This window comes from Neoarius graeffei, chromosome 9 (assembly GCF_027579695.1).
Source record: "Neoarius graeffei isolate fNeoGra1 chromosome 9, fNeoGra1.pri, whole genome shotgun sequence".
In the NCBI taxonomy this organism is placed as follows: domain Eukaryota; kingdom Metazoa; phylum Chordata; class Actinopteri; order Siluriformes; family Ariidae; genus Neoarius; species Neoarius graeffei.
Window position 1 is genome coordinate 14672271 of NC_083577.1, and position 21153 is coordinate 14693423.

General features: G+C 39.6%; 2 protein-coding genes across 3 annotated transcripts; one reads left to right on the top strand and one right to left on the bottom strand.

The window, feature by feature from the left end:
* The first annotated feature begins 443 nt into the window (after positions 1-443).
* asmt (acetylserotonin O-methyltransferase) lies at positions 444-14604 on the top strand. 2 transcript variants are annotated; one of them, XM_060929045.1, is made up of 8 exons: positions 444-895; positions 1120-1297; positions 1591-1720; positions 1858-1926; positions 8402-8520; positions 13214-13354; positions 13716-13838; positions 13967-14604. In XM_060929045.1, the coding sequence occupies exons 1-8, from the start codon at positions 824-826 to the stop codon at positions 14176-14178; spliced, it is 1044 nt and encodes a 347-aa protein (XP_060785028.1). In that variant the 5' UTR covers positions 444-823; the 3' UTR covers positions 14179-14604. The 2 variants fall into 2 exon arrangements, with proteins under 2 accessions (XP_060785028.1, XP_060785029.1); XM_060929046.1 differs by lacking the exon at positions 1858-1926.
* Positions 14605-15631: 1027 nt separating this feature from the next.
* On the bottom strand, positions 15632-20735 carry LOC132891470 (serine protease inhibitor Kazal-type 1-like). The gene is made up of 4 exons (XM_060929047.1): positions 20563-20735; positions 16882-16925; positions 16647-16756; positions 15632-16318 (listed from the first exon to the last, which is right to left on the bottom strand). The coding sequence occupies exons 1-4, from the start codon at positions 20609-20611 to the stop codon at positions 16261-16263; spliced, it is 261 nt and encodes an 86-aa protein (XP_060785030.1). The 5' UTR covers positions 20612-20735; the 3' UTR covers positions 15632-16260.
* Positions 20736-21153: the final 418 nt, after the last annotated feature.

The following is a 21153-nucleotide window of genomic DNA, read 5'->3' on the forward strand; positions in this document are numbered from 1 at the left end:
GGATAAGAGCATCTGCTAAATACTTGTAATATAATTATTAAAACCAGATCCTTTACAACCAAAATATCACTATTTTAGGGAATTCTGTTTAAAAGGGAAAAAAGAATGAATGTAATAACATGCATATTAGCATGAAAAAAATATAATAGCCCTTGAAAATGGTGATTTGCTTTATAAACTTATCTTTCCATTCATAGCACTTTTTCTTAAGATGATCAATTTTTGATGCACTGACTTTGGCAAAGAAACATGAGTTTGTTGTATAACAAACATTATGTTGTTATACTTTGTCAGATTTGTTATTAGCACAAATTGAAAAGACATGGTTTTAAATTCACAATGCATAGTTGTTTTTGAATTAAGTATGATTTTTTTTTTTACTGTTCAAAAGCATTCAGGACAAAATAAATTATTGCAATTCATGAAACAATTCAGAAAGCTAATTCACAATCTTAATTATATCCTTCAGCTAGGTTGTGCTTTTGCTTCACTGTCCCCTGGACTTTGGTCTTGGTTTTGTGCAGGAAATTTTGCTTTGGTGCATCACCATCATCATCACTTTCATTCGGATTTAGAAAAGTGCTGGTGACTGAATCCAACCAAATTTGACTTACGTGTTCTGATTTGTTGCACACTGTTATATGTTCTTCTGATACTTGAACAATACCTATGATTTGACCCAGAGCCTGTGTTTAATGTGAAGCAGCTCTGCTTGTTCAGCTAGTCAGAAAGTCCAGTAAGCTGCAGTAATCCGATTGTTCCTACTGTTTATCTCTCTCTTCAATACACACACACACACACACACACACACACACACACGAAAATGGCTGTAGCAAAAGAAGACATTTATCCTAAAAAGATTCTGGAGTACATGGAAGGTTACATGGTGTCAAAGGTAACAGATGTTTTTTTATTACTTGTTTGTAAGATGTATTTCTCTAAACATCAGACATGCTCTGGTCAAGAAATAAGAAACTTGTTCATTTATTTTGATTATGCAGTCATTCAAACAACTTTCAATATTAAGAGATTTGCACGGAGAAGTGTTATCTTTTCTTTATGTCTGTATTATTAGTATCAGGAGCAAAAGTTTACTTCAGTATGTATATTTTTGCTTAGACTTTGTTTGTAGCATGTGAGTTAGGGGTGTTTGATCACCTGCATGCCTCAGAGTGCCCCCGAACTGCAGAGGAAATAGCGCAAAAATTGGGAACAAATAAAGATGGAACAGAACGACTTCTTTTAGCTTGTGTTGGACTTGAACTCCTAATCACACAGTCAAATGAAAAAGGGCAAGGTACGCTCACTTACTTTTCATGAAGAATCTTTCAAGCTTTTTGTTTTATGCCTAAATACTATAAGAATAAAGTGTAACACTAGGAGGTTTTCCACACTGTGACTTTGCTGAATTTCTGATCTATGCATGGTCTCATATGACTCTCCACCCCATGTCTTATTTCATATTCCTATTCCCTGTCTGCTCTTCTGCTTGTTTAGAAGAATACTGTGACAGGAAATGTTTTGTAAATGTGTGTGTGTGTGTGTGTGTGTGTGTGTGTGTGTGTGTGTGTGTGTGTGTGTGTGTCCAAGTTGTCTACAGTAACACAGAAATGTCCACCATGTTTCTGACAAAATCAAGTCCACGATCTCTTTATCATTCGATTGAGTACAACTCCAACACTATTTACCTGTGCTGGTGTTACCTGACTGATGCAATCAGGTGAGAAATGAAATCTTCTACATGTGTGGTGTACCATATACTGTATCAACTAGAGAGCCATTTTGGTGATGCATTATAAAATGTATGAAAACTACATCATTCATAAAGTTATCCCCCCCCCCCCCTTTTGTATTTAGAGAGGGAAAGAATCAGTATGAGAAAGCTTTTGGCATTAGTTCCAAGGATCTGTTTAAAGCCCTATACAGGTGAGTGTGTGCTGTCCCTTTTTGAACAAGTAGTTTCTTGGAGTTTAATGGTCTAGATCGGGGTGGGGTACCTTTTTCCTATCAAGGGCCATTTCGAGTTTTATAACATCCTATGGGGGCCAAACTAAATTTTTTAACCCATAACCTCTGCTGAAAATTTTAAGATGCAGCCCATTTATTTTAGCTTTCTTTCATGCTATTCAAATAAAAAAGCAGCTTTATTGCTGTAACTTTCTGTTTTATCCCTTTTTAATCTTCCCATTTTCTTTTTAAATTTTATCTACCTCTTATTGTTTTAATGCTCTGTTTTTAGTCTTGTGTTCTTATTGATTTTATATGTACTGATGTAAAGCACTTTGAGCATTTTATGTAATGAAGATGCTACAATATAATAATATTTTACCAATTATTATCATATCTGGCCGACCTAATGTGAAGGCTGGAACTGCTTCTCTTTGGCAAGGCATCTGATGTCAGATGGTACAGATGACAATGCTACTCACAGCTGGTTTTCTAGGTTTGGGTCAGTCAGTCTTGAGCAGAACCGATTCTTTGCAAGGGTCAGTTTTGAGAAGAACTGCTCACAGCAGTAGGTTGTCCCAAACGATGCAAACTTCAGTGCATATCTCCTCAGAGTGGGAAAATCCTCAGGACGCACATACAGTTTGTAGAACTCAAGCAGAGGAGGGTTGTCACTGTAAAAAATGATTTGTTGTTTTAACTAAAGAAGTTAGTACCCAGGCTGCCTTAAAATTTTGAGTTCAATGAAATTAATATAGTACTGTAAGTTAACACAACGAGGTGAACAATTTAACTTACTATATGAATTTCAATGAATTCAAAATTTTAAGGCAGCCTGGGTACTATTTTAAGTTAAAACAAATCATTTTTTACAGTGTAGCTTTGAGCGCATCGTTGCTTTGCAGCTCAATGATTTCGTGCTGTAGGTTGTCAGGCACATCAGCTGGTTCCACATTGGATGGTGTTGCAAATATGTTCAGGTCCTTCTCGTAACTTCTCATCAGCTGGAATCTCTCTCCCAAGGCCTGGAGTAGTTTTGCACACTCCCCAGCATATTCAGATGTCACAGCAGGCTTTTGTTCTTGCAAAGTAGGAAAGTGCACAGTGTTTCCCCTTTCCAGTTGCACTTGCCACAGCTTCAGTTTAGCTTCAAATGATTTCATATTTGAAAACAGTGAGCTGAAAAGCTGGTTGGGACCTTGGAGAAACATTCAGTTCTGAGAGGTACTTGGTAGTGTCCACCATGAAGCCTAAATCACATAGCCTCTGGCTATCACTGAGTTCAATCACTGAGGTTTGCCCTTCATCTCCATGATCTGCTTTACTTCTTCCCTCAAGTTGTAGAAGCATAGAAGCATATCTGCGTGACTTAGCCACTGCACCTCATAATGGTAAACCAGGTCTCCATACTCTGACTCAAGCTCACTCAGTAGCTCTTTAAACTGGCGGCTGTTAAGTCCTCTGCTTTTAATGAAGTTGATGGTGGAAACAACAGTAGTCATCATATTATTGAGCTTCAGGGAATGTGCACACAGGCTCTCTTGGTGTATGATACAGTGGCACACAACCAACTCATTTGGATCCAGACTGAGACAACTCATTTCTTTTTTAACTAATGCAGTCAATCCTTTCTGTGTGCCAACCATGGCTGGGGCTCTGTCTGTAGCCAGTTCACTTAGCTTCTCAAACTGCAGGTCAAATTTGTTCATAGCCAAAACAACTTGCTCAAACAAATCCTCACCTTTGGTAGTGCCATGCATGGCTTGCAAAGACAGCATTTCCTCCCGTGTATCAAACTCAGCTGTAATCCCATGCACAAAAATGGCGATTTGGGCAGTATTTGTGATGTCTGTTGTCTTGTTGCAGGCTAAAGAGAAAAACTTAAAATCCCTCGCAGTATCCTTCAGTGTTTTCTCAATGTCTTGTGCCATGTCAGTAATCCGATTGGAGACGGTTCTTCGAGACAAACTGACACTTTGGAAAAGTTTCACTTTGTCCGGTGTGAGCAGTTCTGCGGTAGTGACAAGGCACTCCTTCACAAACTCCCCTTCTGAAAGTGGTATTTTTGTATTTAATAACTACATTTACCTTTAGCAGATCCTTATCCAGAAGTGCTTTTTAGTCTGTATAAAAAAACATATCCTCCTGAAAGTTTGCTAAGTCAGGGACTAACTGTACCTTCAGTCTAAAGTTCCTGTTAGGGAGGTTAGTACAGTCAGAAAAGAAAACACAAGACAAGGATAAAATTTTTAAATAGAGACACAAAGTGCTTAGTAAAAACAGCCAGGAAGAATTAATTCCACCACTGAAGTGCCAGCACAGAGAAGACTCTTGATGCAGGTCTTCCGTGTACCCTGAGAGGCTCCAGCTGAGCAGTGCTAGAAGCTCAAAAGGAATGTGGTGTGTTATGACCTTGAGTCATAATATGTACTATTGTTTGCTTACTTTTTGTTGTTGCTGTTTTCCCTCCCTGCCTGGGGGGGGGGGGGGGGGGGGGGGGGGGGGGGGGGGGGGGTTCATATGTTCCTGTGATTTTTCTTTAAGGATTTTCAGTTGTAGGTGGCAACAGCTGATTGGACCATGGTTGATTGCACCAGTTTTAAATGCTCTTTGGAGATGCTGGATGTGCTTTACTTTCTCCTGATTTCCAACAGGACTGTGTGTTAACTGATTATTGTGCGTAAATTGTGAACATTGTAACTACTTTCTTAAAGCAGTCCAGGTAACTGTAGGGATAAGAAGCCCTTTTTGGCTGCATGCTATTTTTCTCCTGTTTATGTTAGGGAGTCAGGTAAGATCCCTGTATTTTCTTTTGTTTTCCTTTGTTGTCCAGGTGAGTTAGAAGACATTTAACAGTTTTTTTTTTTTTGTTATCTTAGGCCATGCTCACCCTGACACTAATTTACCTTTACTGAAATAAAGTTCTATTTTAGACTGCAATTGACTGGTACTGGTTGTCCTTGGGAGTGGGGAATGGGGAAGTCATTTTTTTAATGCTATGCTCAGGTTTCCCCTAGGCTGGGGCATAACAGGTGCAGCGTGGGGTATGATAAGTGCTATATACAGTGGCATACAAAAGTTTGGGCACCCTTGCTGAAAATGTCTGTTACTGTGAATTGTTAAGTGAACAGAAGATGAACTGATCACCAAAAGGCATAAGGGTAAAGATGACACATTTCTTTAATATTTTCCACAAGATTACATTTTTATTTCCACCATTTACAGGTGTAAAATACCAAAAAATGAAAAGGACCTGAAACAAAAGTTTGGGCACCTGGTCAGTACTTAGTAACACCCCCTTTGGCAAGTATCACAGCTTGTAAACACTTTTTGTAGCCAGATAATAATCTTTCAGTTCTTACTTGGGGGATTTTCGTGCATTCGTCCTTGCAAAAGGCTTCCAGTTCTACAAGTTTCTTGGGCTGTCTTGCATGCACTGCTCTTTTGCGATCTATCCACAGATTTTCAATGATGTTTAAGTCAGGGGACCTTCAGCTTGTGCCTCTTGAGGTATTCCATTGTAGATTTTGAGGTGTGTTTTGGATCATTGTCTTACTGTAGGACCCATCCTCTTTTTTAACTTCAATTTTTTTTACAGCTGGTGTGATGTTTGCTTCCAGAGTTTGCTGGTATTTATTCGAATCCACACTGTAAAAAATGTCCGTAGAATTAACAGTGAATTTATGTAAAATCATGACAAAAAAAAACTGTAAATACAAAAACAATGAAGCAGTGTGTAATTTACATCAATATACTGTAAAACTCCTAACCAAATACCACTGTTAACTTAACAGTAAGAATATGTTGAATTGATCATATTTTTTTGTAGAATTTACAAATTGTTGTAGTTTAAACACAGACCAACTGTAATACTAAAACAGAATGTGATAGTTAAAATTACATCATTGCCCTGTTAAAAAAATTTCAGTAGAGGCTCTCCGGCACATTTCGTAAAACTCTAAATCAAATAAAATATCTGTTGGGGGTGTCGTGGCTCAGGTGGATAAGGCGCCACACCATAAATCCGGGGACCTGGGTTTGATTCCGACCCGAGGTCATTTCCTGATCCCTCCCTGTCTCTCTTCTGCTCATTTCCTGTCTCTACACTGTCCTATCCAATAAAGGTGAAAAAAGCCCAAAAAATAAAATATCTGTCTAGTAGATCATTTTGGAGCCACAAAAACCAATGTTCATGCAATCATTGTTTATTGTACAATGAATATCTGTAAAATTAACAGTTATATATTGATTATTGTACATTGAATACCTGTAAAATTTACATTTAGTTATCATTAATTGTACATGGAATCCCAGTGAAATGTACAAGTTATTCTGTAATGTTGTTTACATTTCACTGTATTTTTAACAGGATTATTCTGGCAACCACAGCTGCCAGTATTTTTCCGTAAAAACAATGGATTTTTTTTTTTTTTTTACAGTGCATGCTTCCCTTGACCAATGAAATGTGCCCTGTGCTACTGGCTGCAACACAACCCCAAAGCATGATTGAGCCACACCCATGCTTAAGAGTTGGAGAGGTGTTCTTTTCCTGGAATTTGGCACCCTCTTTTCTCCAAACATACTTTTTGGCACATTGTGGCCAAAAAGTTCTATTTTGATTTCATCAGTCCACAGGACTTGTTTCCAAAATGCATCAGGCTTGCTTATCTAAGTTCATTTGCAAACTCCAGACACTGAATTTTGTGGCTTGGACACAGGAAAGGTTTTCTTCTGATGACTCTCTCATGAAGGTCATATTTTTTCAGGTGTTGCTGCATAGTAGAACAGTGCACCACCACTCCAGGTTCTGCTAAATCTTTCTGAAGGTCTTTTGCAGTCAAACAAGGGTTTGCCTTTCTAGCAATCTAATGAGCAGTTCTTTCAGAAAGTTTTCTTCATCTTCCAGACCTCACCTTGATCTCCACTGTTTCTGTTAACTGCCATTTCTTAATAACATTACGATCTGAGGAAACAGCTACCTGAAAACACTTTGCTATGTTCTTGTAGCCTTCTCCTGCTTTGTGAACATCAATTATTTTATTATTCAGAATGCTAGGGAGTTGCTTAGAGGAACCCATGGCTGTTGATTTTAGGGACAAATTTGAGGAGTCAGAGAATTTATACAGCTTTGAAATCTGCATCATCTGACCTTTCCTCATTAAGAATTTGAACAAGCCACAGCTCAATGAGTTAATTAAGGTCTGGAACCTTGGTAAAAGTTACCTGAGAACCCAAATGTATTAGGGTGCCCAAACTTTCGCATGGTGTTCCTTTTCTTTTTTCACTCTCCAATTGTACAAAACAGAAATAATACCCAAATCTTGCATAAAACGCTGAAATGTCTCATCTTTACCTTTATGCCTTTTGGTGATCAGTTCATCTTCTGCTCACTTAACTATTCACAGTAACAGACATTTTCAGCAAGGGTGCACAAACTTTTGCATGCCACTGTAAGTGTGATTAAGCAGTTGACCAAAATGGGTCTGTTCTTGGCTTTGAGGGCAAGCACCACTGTTTTATGCAGCAGCTACAGAGAGGCAGTGGAAGGAGTATATGTGTACAGTGTGGGAGAACTTGTGGAGGTTGAAAGCAAATCGTGTAGCTAAATACTTTATCAGTTGCAAAAAGTTGAATGGTGGCCAGAAGCAGACCTCCAGGAGTGTGTTGCAGTAGTCCAGTCTTGAAATGATCAGGGACTTGAACATGCACCTGAGTGGCCTCTGTGGATAGAAGTGGTGAGATCATCCTGATGTTGTAAAGGACAACCAACTGTCCTTCTCACTTCATGTCACTAGATTGACTTGCTTTTACATGCATAAGCAAGTCAATCTAGTGACATGAAGTGAGAAGGACAGTTGGTTGTCCACCATTACCCCAAGATTGTCTTGATGATGGATGGAGAAATCTGAGAGTTGTGCAGGCATTTCCATGGCACATGCAGTAGCTCCATGTTGAGGGTCATCAGCATAGTAGTGATATGAAAACCCATGTGAGGATATGACCTCATGGCAAAAACAGAAAATGACCCAGCACTGAGCCTTATTCCCATAAGTGTACGGACCAGTAGAGTGTCTGTATGGAGCTGATGTGGATCCCCTCTGTCACCTGATATGACCATTTGTCCAGGTAAGAAGCAAGCAATTGCTATGCTGTGCCATGAATTCCAAGAGAATGGACAAGAGAATCTTGGGATTGACTATGTTAAAGGCTGGTGAAAGGTCAAGGAGAATGAGAACTGAGGACAGTTTGGCTGATCTAGTGACATGAAGCTTCACAGTAACAACTGCAAGAGCAGTTTTCATGGAGTGTGCTGCTTTGAAGCCAGACTTCCTGTTCTGATCATGGAGATCATTCTAAAGAAATTTTTGCTAACTTGTTTTGGTAATGCTAATGTTGCTCATGCTAGAGTTATGAATAAATTTGTAGGTGACCAAGCAGCATGTTTGTATTAAAGGTCTGAGGAAGAAATGGTGAAGTTCATGCAGCTGATGAACTCCATCTGGAATGTCTGTGGCCGAGATGTGATCAGTGCCTTCAACCTCTCTCAGTTCAGGAGCATCTGCGATCTTGGAGGTACAGCTCAAAAACTCTCTTGGAACACTGGTCATGGACACAATCACTGTAAATAGCTTGACTTAGGAGTGACTTCCTAAGGCAAGATTATTTTAAATGGAACCATTGAGTTTACTACCAAGACTTTAAATCTGTTCTAGTGGAGAGATGTCCCCATCATCTCTGTCCAACTTACCTCCTTTGCTCAGAAGGGATGACAAATTAATGATGTCAGTCTTTTTTTTCTGCTACATTAAAATTGTAACAAGACTAATCAGTAATACAAGTCCAAAATCGGATGAAAGCAGCACAGATGATCGAATGGATGATGGTACTGGACGTCACATACATTTATCCTATTCTGCTCTATTTACACACAAAATATAGATGTCTCAGATGTGAATAATGTTAAATAGGCTGGAAGAGATCAGCTGAGTAATATAATATATTGGGGTTTGAGTAATATAATTTGAGTAATATATTGGTGATTTAATATAATATATTGGTGATTTAATTTTATCAGTTTGGTTATTGGTTTAGTTTTATTTTGCAAAGTATGAAAATTACTGTGGTGGTGACAGTGTACCTAATGTTCCAAAGACTTCCTTTCCAAGTGTACAGGGTGTATTGTCCCCTGTATTTTACTGCATTTTGTATGATACAGTAAACATAATACAGCTCTGGAAAAACTTAAAAGACCACTGCAAAATTCAGTTTCTCTGGTATTACTATATATACAGTAATGTGTTTGAGGAACATGAACTTTTTAAATTAATTTTTTATTCCATAAACTACTGACAATGTTTCCCTCAATTTCACAAAAATATTGTCAGAGCATTTCATTGCAGAAAATAACTAGTCAAAATAACAAGAAAGATCAAGTGTTTTCAGACCTTGAATAATGCATGGAAATCAACATCATAGATCATGTTCAGTTTTAAACATAATACTAATAAGTTTGATATGAGTTCAGAAATCAGTACTTGGGAGTAACCCTGACATTTAATCACAGCTTTCATGCATCTTGATATGCTCTCCGTCTGTCTTTCACATTGCTCTTGGGTGACTTTTTGTCACTCCTGGCACAAAACTTCAATCAGCTCAGCTTTGAAGAACTTTATTCATCACATGTACACTTGTGAAATTCCTCTCTGCTTTTGCACTGCTTTGAAGCAGTGAACACACGTGTGCACACACCTGGGGAGCAGTTAGGGTTTGGTGCCTCGCTCAAGGGCACCTCAGCCTAAGACCACCCTATATTAACCTAACATGTCTTTGAACTTTGGGGAAAACCGGAGCACCCGGAGGAAACCCATGCAGACACAGGGAGAACATGCAAACTCCACATAGAAAGGCTCCTGTCAGCTGCTGGGCTCGAACCCAGAACTGTCTTGCTGTGAGATGACTGTGCTAACCACTACACCACTGTGCTGCCTGTTTGATGACTTGTGACCATCCATCTTCCTCTTGATTACATTCCAGAAGTCTTCAATGGGGTTCAGGTCTGGAGATTGGGCTGGCCATGACAGCATCTTGATCTCGTGGTCCTCCATCCACACCTTGATTGACCTGGCTGTGTGGCATGGAGCATTGTCCTGCTGGAAATCCCAATCCTCAGAGTTGGGGAACATTGTCAGAGTGGAAGGAAGGAAGTTTTCTTTCAGGATAACATTGTACAGGGCTTGATTCATATGTCTTTCACAAACACAAATCTGCCCCATTCCAGCCTTGCTGAAGTTCTCCCAGATCATAACCAATCCTCCACCAAATTTCACAATGGGTGTGAGACACTGGCTTGTAGGCCTCTACAGGTCTCCATCTGACTATTAGGTGACCAGGTGATGGGGAGAGGCTGAAAATTGGACTCCTCAGAGATGACCTTATTCCAGTCCTCCATGGTCCAATCCTTATGACCTTTATCAAACTTCAGCCTTTGATGATGGGATCCCCCCCAGCTTTGCATGACTTCAACCCTGCCCAGAGCACCACTGCTTCGAATCATCCTTGCCATGCACTTGACCCCAGCTGCCGTTTGCCATTCTTTTTGTAGGTGGTTTGTCATCCTACGGTTGTTGAGTGACATTTGAAGGAGCTGATGATCATCCTGGTCAGTGGAGTTGTTTTCACTCTCTGCCAGTGTGTAACTTTTGTTCCCAATGTCTGCTGCTTGACCTTGTTCTTATGAACTGTCATCTTTGAAATTTTGAGGATGGAGAAGCAACGTGATGCTCACTGTATCCCTCTCCCAGTAAAGCCAGAATTGAACCCTTTTTCTCACTCAACTTTTCTTTTTAACTCTTTTGGCATGATAAATAGATTTTTGTATTCCAATTAAATGTAATGTACTACTAGCACTGTTTTTGCGATCCAAACTGGTCCTATTGCAAGTGGATAGTGAGGACCACAGCAGTGTTTTTTTTTAATATATATATATATATATATATATATATATATATATATATATATATATATATATATATATATATATACTGTATATATATGATCACAGGTTTTACTCAAATTAGGGTGGTGTAAAAATGAGTACACCCCACAACAAAAACTACATCTAGTACTTTGTATGGCCTCCATGATTAATGACAGCACCAAGTCTTCTAGGCATGGAATGAACAAGTTGGTGACATTTTGCAAAATCAATCTTTTTCTGTTCTTCAACAATGACTTGAATGGACTGGTGACTGGATGGAGAGTGATGCTCAACTTGTCTCTTCAGAATTCCCGAAAGAAAATAATTTCTTTACACCACAAAGGTGAAGGCTACAAGATGATCAGCAAAGCTTTACTTATCAGTCAGAATACTGTAGCAAAAGTGGTACAAACATTTAAGAAAGATGGAACTGCAACCATCTCACGGAGATGTCCAGGTCGTCCATGGAAGTTAACACCTTGACAGGAGCGTCTTCTGATGAGAAGGGTTGAAGAAAATTAGCATGCAAGTTCACTGCAGTTATCTAAAGAAATAGAAAGCCAAACTGGGGTGACTATTTCTCATGACACAATACGGTGTACACTGCAGAGGAATGGCATGCATGGATGCTGTCCACGAAAGAAGCCTCTCCTAAAGCCCAGGCACAAAAAAGCCTGCTTAGAGTTTGCCAGGGCCCATGCTGACAAAGATGAAGGCTACTGGGACTCTATACTCTGGAGTGATGAAACAAAGATAAATGCTTTTGGAACTGATGGCTTCAAAACTGTATGGCGTCGCAAAGGTGAGGAATACAAAGAAAAATGCATGGTGCCTACAGTGAAACATGGTGGTGGCAGTGTCCTTATGTGGGGCTGCATGAGTGTTGCTGGTGTCGGGGAGCTGCATTTCACTGATGGCATCATGAATTCACAGATGTATTGCTCTATACTGAAAGAGATGCTACCATCACTCCGTGCCCTTGGTTGTTGTGCACTTTTCCAACATGACAATGATCCTAAACACATCTAAAGCCGGACGTACGATTTTTTTGGCTGTGCAATTTTTGACGTTTCCCAAATCGCTGCATTTTTTTTGTTCATGGAGAAAGACGCACGTTGGCCATAAATTTGCCTTGCAACCTGAAAAAAACGTAAGCACCCGTAGAGTTTGTTTGACATGACAAAGAACCTCTGCGGCCGGTCTGCGGCCAGTCTACGACTCGAAAATCAGCACGTCACACGCGCGCCCTCCGTGCATTTCACGCGCGCCCTCCGTGCGTTTTTTTGCACGTAGACCGGCCGTAGGAGCACGTACGGCCGGTTGTGACCGAGGCTTAAGGCCACTGTTGGATTTCTGAAGAACAGGGTGAAAGTGATTCAGTGGCCAAGTACGTCTCCTGATCTGAACCCAATCGAACACCTATGGGGAATTCTGAAGAGACAAGTTGCGCATCACTCTCCATCCAGCATCCAGTCACTAAAAGAGGTTATTGTTGAAGAATGGAAAAAGATTGATTGTTGCAAAATGTCGCCAACTTGTTCCATGCCTAGAAGACTTGGTGCTGTCATTAATCATGGAGGCCATACAAAGTACTAGATGTAGTTTTTGTTGTGGGGTGTACTCATTTTTGCACCACCCTAATTTGAGTAAAACTGAAAAAGTGTAATCTAAGTTTATATTATTAACCTTACTTTCATGTTATAAGTTATCTTTTCAACATTTTGGAAATTTTGTGTTCATTGAGATTGAAAAGTAACATTTTAAACAAAGGGGATGTACTCATTTACGCTGAGCACTGAGATATAAAATTATGCACACAATTTTATCCAAAAAAAAAAAAAAAATGCACACATACCCAGAGCAGTGGGCAGCTATGCTACAGTGCTTGGGGAGAAGTTGGTGCCTTGCTCAAGGGCACTTCAGCCCAAACTCAGGCCATGACACCCCATGTTAACTGTATGTCTTTTGAACTGTGGGGTAAACTGGAGCACCTGGAGGAAATGCATGCAGACATGGGAAGAACATGCAAACTCCACAGAGAAAGGCCCCCCTGTTGAGCTGGGCTCAAACCCAGAACCTTCTTGTTGTGAGGCAACAATGCTGCCCCCATTAAGTAAAATGAGGTGTTTGTATTGAAATTCCAGCACACACTGGAATAAACTGGCTGCCATACATTGAAATGCTAATTTAAGGGGAAAAAATTAAGTGGTCTCTTAGTTTTTTCCGGAGTTGTGTGTTCTATATTATAAAATAGCATTATGAATAATTCAATAACTACTTGTTTTTCAGGCTGCAGTGGGGCTCTGGCCAAGCACTGTGTGTCGATTTACCCAACATGCAAAGTCACCATTTTTGATTTGCCGAAAGTCATAAAAGTGTGTCGTGATCACTTCCTGTCTGAGGAGAATGAGGGAATATTATTCCATGAAGGTAGAGGATAGTTACATATCGAAATAATTGCTTGAAAAGGGAATGATATTTTGAAGTGCCATCAATGACAGTTTGTTTGTATGATGACTATGTAAGGAATAAAGCACACAGTGTTCACTGTTATAGGAAAATAATCAACACGAATGTGAAAAGATAATGTATGAGAATGCACATTAATATAAACCTGTGATTTACGGCGGCACTGCTGTGAAAACTTCTGTTATAGAGAATTAAACACCTTCTGACCAATCAGAATGCAGAGCTCAACAACGGTGTGGTGTGATGAAATGTATCATTTAACTGATTATTGGACCGTTCTTTATCACAGTTTACTGGCTAAAGTAAGATTGTGTGCATGTAGGAGACTTTTTTAAGGATGAACTTCCTGAGGCTGATCTCTACATCCTGGCAAGGATTCTGCATGATTGGACAGATGACCGATGTATAGAGCTGCTGAACAAAGTTTACCAAGCTTGCAGGCCAGGTACGTACGTGTGCGCGCGCGCACGCACACACACACAACCATCATTACTATCCTCAGAGAACAGTCTTGGTCTGCAAAACCACCGACTGGATAAATCCAATAATGTGTGTGTGTGTGTGTGTGTGTAGGAGGTGGCGTATTAGTGATCGAGTCCCTCCTTTATGAAGACAACAGCGGTCCTCTCTCCACTCAGCTCTACACACTCAACATGCTTGTTCAGACAGAGGGTCAAGAGCGAAAAGCATCGGAGTACACACACCTGCTCAACACCGCTGGGTTCAGGGACACACATGTCCACATCACAGGGAAACTCTACCACAGCATCCTTGCACGCAAATAGAGAATAACATATACAAACAAAGAGACAGATCATGTTTTGCCAACAGTACAAAACAGATTTGTGCTCAGTTTCTTTAAAGAACATTAAAAACAGCTTTAACTATCTTATTCTTCATCCTTTGCTTTCTAAATAAATACTTTTCTTTTGCTTTGCTAACCAGGTAGCTAGAAACTACCCAACACACTTTGGCTAGCCAGTTACTGTGAGCTAACGTTATATAGTGTATATTTCAGCATAGCTCACTTGGTTAGTTATTAAGCGTAATTGCTCAAATGTGTTCCTCAGATATATAAATGGTCATATTAGTTGTCCATGTAAAAAAGTAGACATGTAAAAAAGGTGAGTTGTAAAAATAATTTTTCAAATCACTTCTCACCAAACACTAAGTTGGGTTTTTTATTTTTATTTTATTTTTTTTAATGACTTGAGTGAATTATTACTCTAGTGGCAATACTTTTTACTGAGGGTAGTAGTATTTGTAGTCTTTACATCATTGGCATTAATTTATGTATTTGGAAAACTCGTTCTCTCAAAATGGCAATGAGCCACTTGAAAGAGTCGACTCATTGGCGACTCACTGTAAGAGTTGGAATTCTCAGCTAGTTGGGGATATACGGGTTACATACGTAACCTTTCTGATTTTTCCTGAATGGCCAAACAACCTAACAAATTCTCTGACAAGTTAATATTTACATTTAAAAAATATTCAGTTAAGAGGGAATTAGTATTTGAATGGAAACTGTATGGCATTGTGAATGAGGCTTATATGAAGATTAACTTGAACAGCTGATATAAACAGTGGGGCTCTGCATCAACTGCCCCATAGGCAAGTCACCATCACTATTATTATTAACATGGTAATGTGACTTACATGATGATTACACACACACAGCACAATCCCACAGATCTCTTACTGACATTAAGGTCACTGATATATATATATATATAGAACTGTGTAAGACAGGATGAGCCGGTATGGTGAGATTTCATAATTTGTGTCTAAACCCCATTCATTTTTAGTGTCTGACTAAGCAACACTTTTAATAAACATCTACCTGGCAAAAAAAAAGTACTTAATTACTGCACTTCTTAAGAATTATTTGGGAGGATTTGTGCTTTAGCCTGCGACCCTGTAGAACAGGATAAACTGGCTAGAGATAATGAGATGAGATTTGTGCTTTACTCAAGATTTACTGAAACTGAAAACTTAATTCTTGCTCATGTGAATTTACAGGAGATGAACACATACTTCTCTGTGTTTTGACTGTTTCAAAACATGGACAAGTATGTTCGCAAAGCCATAGAATTAAGCAAGTCCAGTTGCTCTCTTTTACCACCCAGTTTACTATGACCTGGATGACTGAGAATCTTCACAGACATGTTTACATTTTCTGACCCTCATTTTGATTCTTTCTTGAAATAAATGCTTAAAATGAGTAAAATAATCTGCCAATCGAGCAAGACTCAATTTTATTATTTCATTTCATTGATGCTTCTTCCTAGTCACATGACCAAGCAGTGCTTTATTGTGGAAAGTTTTGTTTGTTTGGGTATTGATGTGAAAATTTCAGACAGCATGTTTTCACTACTTAAAAACTTTTATATATAAACAAATGACAATAATTATACAAACACATTAATGAAGTTTAAAAGGGTAAAAACTCAAAACTATTGACAACTCGCTTTGGACTAGAGGACATACAACACACAGGAAAGAACATAGAAATCAGGATATTTGTTTGTTCATTTTTAATTCTATGGCTTTGCAACATTAAAAAATAAACTGATGAACTGACATTAAAAACAGACAACTATGTGCACCATTATGTAAATATTTAATACTATTGCTACAATCTGTGTTAAACGTGCATTAAATCATGAAGAAAAAAAAAGTGGCAAAGATTAAAATCTTCATCAAAAAAATAGTCTAAATTCATGAAAAAGAAACTTTTTTTGGATTGGTTTTATCTTTGGGTGTTTGTTGCTCATTGCTAGCTCAAGACATTTCCTGATAGGTCTCAGGCTACTACTGGGGAAAAAGTTGTCCAACTAAAGTTACAATTGAGCAGAGTCAACAACAACTTATTCAACAGGTTTGCAGTCTCCATCCTTCACCACCTTGATAGTCTTGTTTTGCTTCCTGTAGAGGGAAAAAAACATTTAAAAGCTCCATGGAGAATTATGAACCTCAAAAACCTGAGGAAAATGAGGACTTTATATTATAATTGAAAGTACATTTCCTGAATTAGAGACTTTATATAATCTAAGACGAACCATAAACAAATTGGGAACCATGCTGTTATCTCTTTTAGCTCCAATGAAGGGAAGTTGTAAAACTACAGCATGCAAAGACATTCTATACAATTGTGTGCTTCCGACTTTGTGGCGACGCTGTGTTGAAGAAGCACATATGGGTCACATACTTTTAGCCCTATAGTATTTTATCATTCCTTAACTCCTCACTGTACCTGCTTTCCATGCACAGCACACACTCATTTGAGTAGGCTGTGCCATCATCACCGCACACTGGTATAAATTCACGTGTACACACATCAGTTACATAGTTCTGGCAGTTGGCCTATATTAAAAAAAAAAAAAATCAATCATGACACACTTTTACCAACAATTTGCCAAGTCAAAGCATTTGATTATGTTCATTTACATTGGCACATGGTGCAGTCACCTACAACATTTGCATACTACCTCTCTGGGTGTGGTAGTGGTGCCGTCGTCTGCTGCTGTGAAGGCTGAATGATGAGAAACAAAAGAGAAAATAGACTCAAATCACATGACAAGAAATGACAATGCAAATATGAACAGAATGGAGATGAGTGACAAGTATCTTGCTATGATTAAAGGGGCTGTCTTACCCTTCCCAGAATCTGCTGGTGATATTCCAAAAATAATATGCAACAATTCAGTGTGACACCTAAGCCATAGATCTTAAATTGTAATGTGAAATTGAAGATATTTAGTCAAAGTATGTATATTTTTCATTCTTTTGACTATTTTGTTTTCATATGGTTATTCTTTTGTAATGGACCTGAATCAGTCTCAGCCATCTTATGGGCATCAGCGAAGGAAAGAAAAGTAAGGCATATTGTGTTCAAAGCTTCCATATTATAAACATATATATTGTGTTTGAAGCACAACAATGAAGAAAAAGCTTGAGATGACTTTCTAAGGGATCACAAGCAGTGTGGAGGTTCTGATGCACAGAGAACTAGCAGAGCGAGCAGCTAGACAGTGTTTTCAAAATACAATGACCTGTGTGTAAATAAAAACAATGAATTGGATTCTGGGAAGGGTGAGGTGTGCCCTTTAACTATATACAGTGGTGCTTGAAAGTTTGTGAACCCTTTAGAATTTTCTATATTTCTGCATAAATATGACCTAAAACATCATCAGATTTTCACACAAGTCCTAAAAGTAGATCAAGATGAAACAAAAAAATTATACTTGGTCATTTGTTTATTGAGGAAAAATGATCCAATATTACATATCTGTGAGTGGCAAAAGTATGTGAACCTCTAGGATTAGCAGTTAATTTGAAGGTGAAATTAGAGTCAGGTGTTTTCAAACAATGGGATGACAATCAGGTATGAGTGGGCATACTGTTTTATTTAAAGAACAGGGATCTATCAAAGTCTGATCTTCACAACACATATTTATGAAAGTGTATCATGGCATGAACAAAGGAGATTTCTGAGGACCTCAGAAAAAGCGTTGTTGATTCTCATCAGGCTGGAAAAGGTTACAAAACCTCTAAAGAGTTTGGACTCCACCAATCCACAGTCAGACATGTACACAAATGGAGGAAATCCATTGTTACCTTCCTCAGGAGCGGTCAACCAACAAAGATCACTCCAAAAGCAAGGCATTTAATAGTCGGCGAGGTCACAAAGGACCCCAGCATAACTTCTAAGCAACTGAAGGCCTCTCTCACATTGGCTAATGTTAATGTTCATGAGTCCACCATCAGGAGAACACTGAACAATAATGGTGTGCATGGCAGGGTTGCAAGGAGAAAGCCACTGCTCTCCAAAAAGAACATTGCTGCTCATCTGCAGTTTGCTAAAGATCACGTGGACAAGCCAGAAGGCTATTGGAAAAATGCTTTGTGGACGGATGAGACCAAAATAGAACTTTTTGGTTTAAATGAGAAGCGTTATTTTTGGAGAAAGGAAAACACTGCATTCCAGCATAAGAACCTTATACCACCAGTGAAACATGGTGGTGGTAGTATCATGGTTTGGGCCTGTTTTGCTGCATCTGGGCCAGGACGGCTTGCCATCATTGATGGAACAATGAATTCTGAGTTATTCCAGCAAATTCTAATGGAAAATGTCAGGACTTCTGTTCATGAACTGAATCTCAAGAGAAGGTGGGTCATGCAGCAAGACAACAACCCTAAGCACACAAGTCATTCTACCAAAGAATGGTTAAAGGAGAATAAAGTTAATGTTTTGGAATGGCCAAGTCAAAGTCCTGACTTTAACCCAATCAAAATGTTATGGAAGGACCTGAAGCGAGCAGTTCATGTGAGGAAACCCACCAACATCCCAGAGTTGAAGCTATTCTGTACAGAGGAATGGGCGAAAATTCCTCCAAGCCGCTGTGCAGGACTGATCAACAGTTACCGGAAACATTTAGTTGCAGTTATTGCTGCCAGGGGCGGTCCTGGGGGCAGGCTGACCAGGCAGCCGCCCGGGGCAGCATCACGGGGGGAGGGTGGCACGAGCACGGGCGCGAAAAAAAAAAGGTCCCCCCCCAAAAAAAAGGTCCCCCCCAAAAAAACCCCCCAAAAAAAGATGGGGGGGTGGTGGTGGTGAACATTTTGGATGGGGAAGCCCAATACCAAAGTTGCGCAGGTGACATCATCAGTGTGTATGTGCCTAACTTGTCGTAGCCCCATAATATGCACAATCAATCCCACCAGCGGAACGTTGTACTAGTCATCAAAAAGACTTTACTACCATAGTACCAGGGGCGCAGATATGCTTTTGAACTGGGGGGGACAAAAAACTGGGGGGGACAAAGCTGCCAACAAACCAACCCCAACCCCCGATATGCCTGTCAAACTTGTTGTGGGTAACCATAGCAACCAAGCTCGAGCTCGCAACCTGTGCAGTCTGCGCAGCTCAACCAACCGAATATCAGTCTTTGTTTTGTTTTATGTGAGTTGTTGCAACTATGTATATACTGCTGTGCACCTCAATAAACCGAATGGTAATTAGTCTTTTGATTTTTCCGTGAGGTTTGCCTTATGCAAAGAAAGACAGCATAGACGTTTTTTCCTCCCTATAAGTGGGGGGCACCCGTCCCACCCTCTATCTGCGCCCGTGCATAGTACTACACTATGACGACATTAAGTAATACATTACGACTTGATCATTGCCATTCTGGTAACAGCAAATTTATAATGGGCCGTGTCCGCGACGTACAACACACGACGAGAAATGTTTAAATGACCATGTAAAGCTGTTAACATTCTGTTGGCTAATACAAAGCCCAATGCGGGGGGGGGGGGGGGGGGGGGCACAAGCGCGGGGGCAAAAAAAAAAAAAAAAACGGTCCCACAAAAAAAAAGGTCCCCAAAAAACCCCCCGAAAAAAAAAAACAAGACGGGTGGGGGGTGGGGTGGGGTGGGGGGGGGCAGCAGGGGGTTTCGCCCAGGGAGTAAATCACTCTAAGATCGCCACTGATTGCTGCACAAGGTTCACTGAAAGCAAAAGGTTCACATGCTTTTGCTACTCACAGATATGTAATATTGGATCATTTTCCTCAATAAATAAATTACCAAGTACAATATTTTTGTCTCATTTGTTTAACTGGGTTCTCTTTATCTACTTTTAGGGGTTGTGTGAAAATCTGATGATGTTCTAGGTCATATTTACGTAGAAATCTAGAAAATTCGAAAGGGTTCACAAACTTTCAAGCACCACTGTACATCAAGTACATAGGGAATAAAACATTTGAGGGCGTCCTGCAATGGGAGAACCTTCTGATCAATCAGATTTGGTGACTTAAACAGCAGTGTGAGATAAGCTTTATACTTAGACAAACTTGCTAGAAAGAAAGTAGTGTTACTGTCACCACCACTTCCTGTTTGACCTGTTCCTGTCTCAGTACACTTCATCGCACGCATGCGCACATGATGAATGCTCTCAGAAGAAAGACTCCTATACCCAGACCTTCAAGCAAACACCTTCTGGAGCTTTAATACGTATCTGTAAATACTTAAAACTTTAAAAGCTGCACTACATGCCCCTTTCATTTTCTAGGTAAAAGATACAAAGTGATAAGGACGAGAACACAATAGAAGACAAATAAGTTACCCCACTGATTTATACTTACGTGTCAGTGCAAGTTGTAGCTACTCACCAGTGAAATAGACGAGAACAGAAACACTGATCAGGAAAACCAGCTTCATGGTTTTTCTTTGTTTGTTTGTGTGTGTGAGTGAGAGAGACAGAGCGCGAGAGAGACAGACAGACTCGGGAGAAAAAATATATTACCTCAGGAAGGTGAGCTGTGCATGTAAGTATCAGGTCATGAATACTCCTCCCTCTGTTGTCCCACCCTTCCTTATTCAGAAAAAAAAACCTGTCTAACAAAAAGACATCAACATAAAAGAAACGACAATAAATAAAGAGATTAGAGAATAGTCAGTCTGCAGATTTCCACGAACATTAAATACAGCCTCCAGCCTTGGTTCAGGAGTTTAACCAGCCTGCTGCTGCTGATTTTTCCTGACTCAGAACATTAATCACCTCATAAACAGACTCTTCCTGAATTGGCTCGATTGTGTGGAAAACTTTATGGCATTTATTGACTACAAAAAAAGATTTTGACTCAGTAAGGCACAAAACCCTCTGGAGAGTAATAGAAACAATGGGAGTCTCCAAGTATATAGTCAACTCACTACGCCAGCTGTACAGATGCCAACAGGCAGCAGTGAGAGTGGAGGAGGAG

Coding starts and splice junctions, on each gene's coding strand:
- asmt (XM_060929045.1), top strand. CDS start 824: ATGGCTGTAGCAAAAGAAGACATTTATCCTAAAAAGATTCTGGAGTAC. Junction 1,721..1,857: donor TACCTGACTGATGCAATCAG/GTGAGAAATGAA, acceptor TTTTGTATTTAG/AGAGGGAAAGAATCAGTATG. Junction 8,521..13,213: donor GAGCATCTGCGATCTTGGAG/GTACAGCTCAAA, acceptor CTTGTTTTTCAG/GCTGCAGTGGGGCTCTGGCC.
- LOC132891470 (XM_060929047.1), bottom strand. CDS start 20,611: ATGAAGCTGGTTTTCCTGATCAGTGTTTCTGTTCTCGTCTATTTCACT. Junction 16,926..20,562: donor TGTTCTCGTCTATTTCACTG/GTGAGTAGCTAC, acceptor CTCATCATTCAG/CCTTCACAGCAGCAGACGAC. Junction 16,757..16,881: donor CCACTACCACACCCAGAGAG/GTAGTATGCAAA, acceptor TTTTTAATATAG/GCCAACTGCCAGAACTATGT.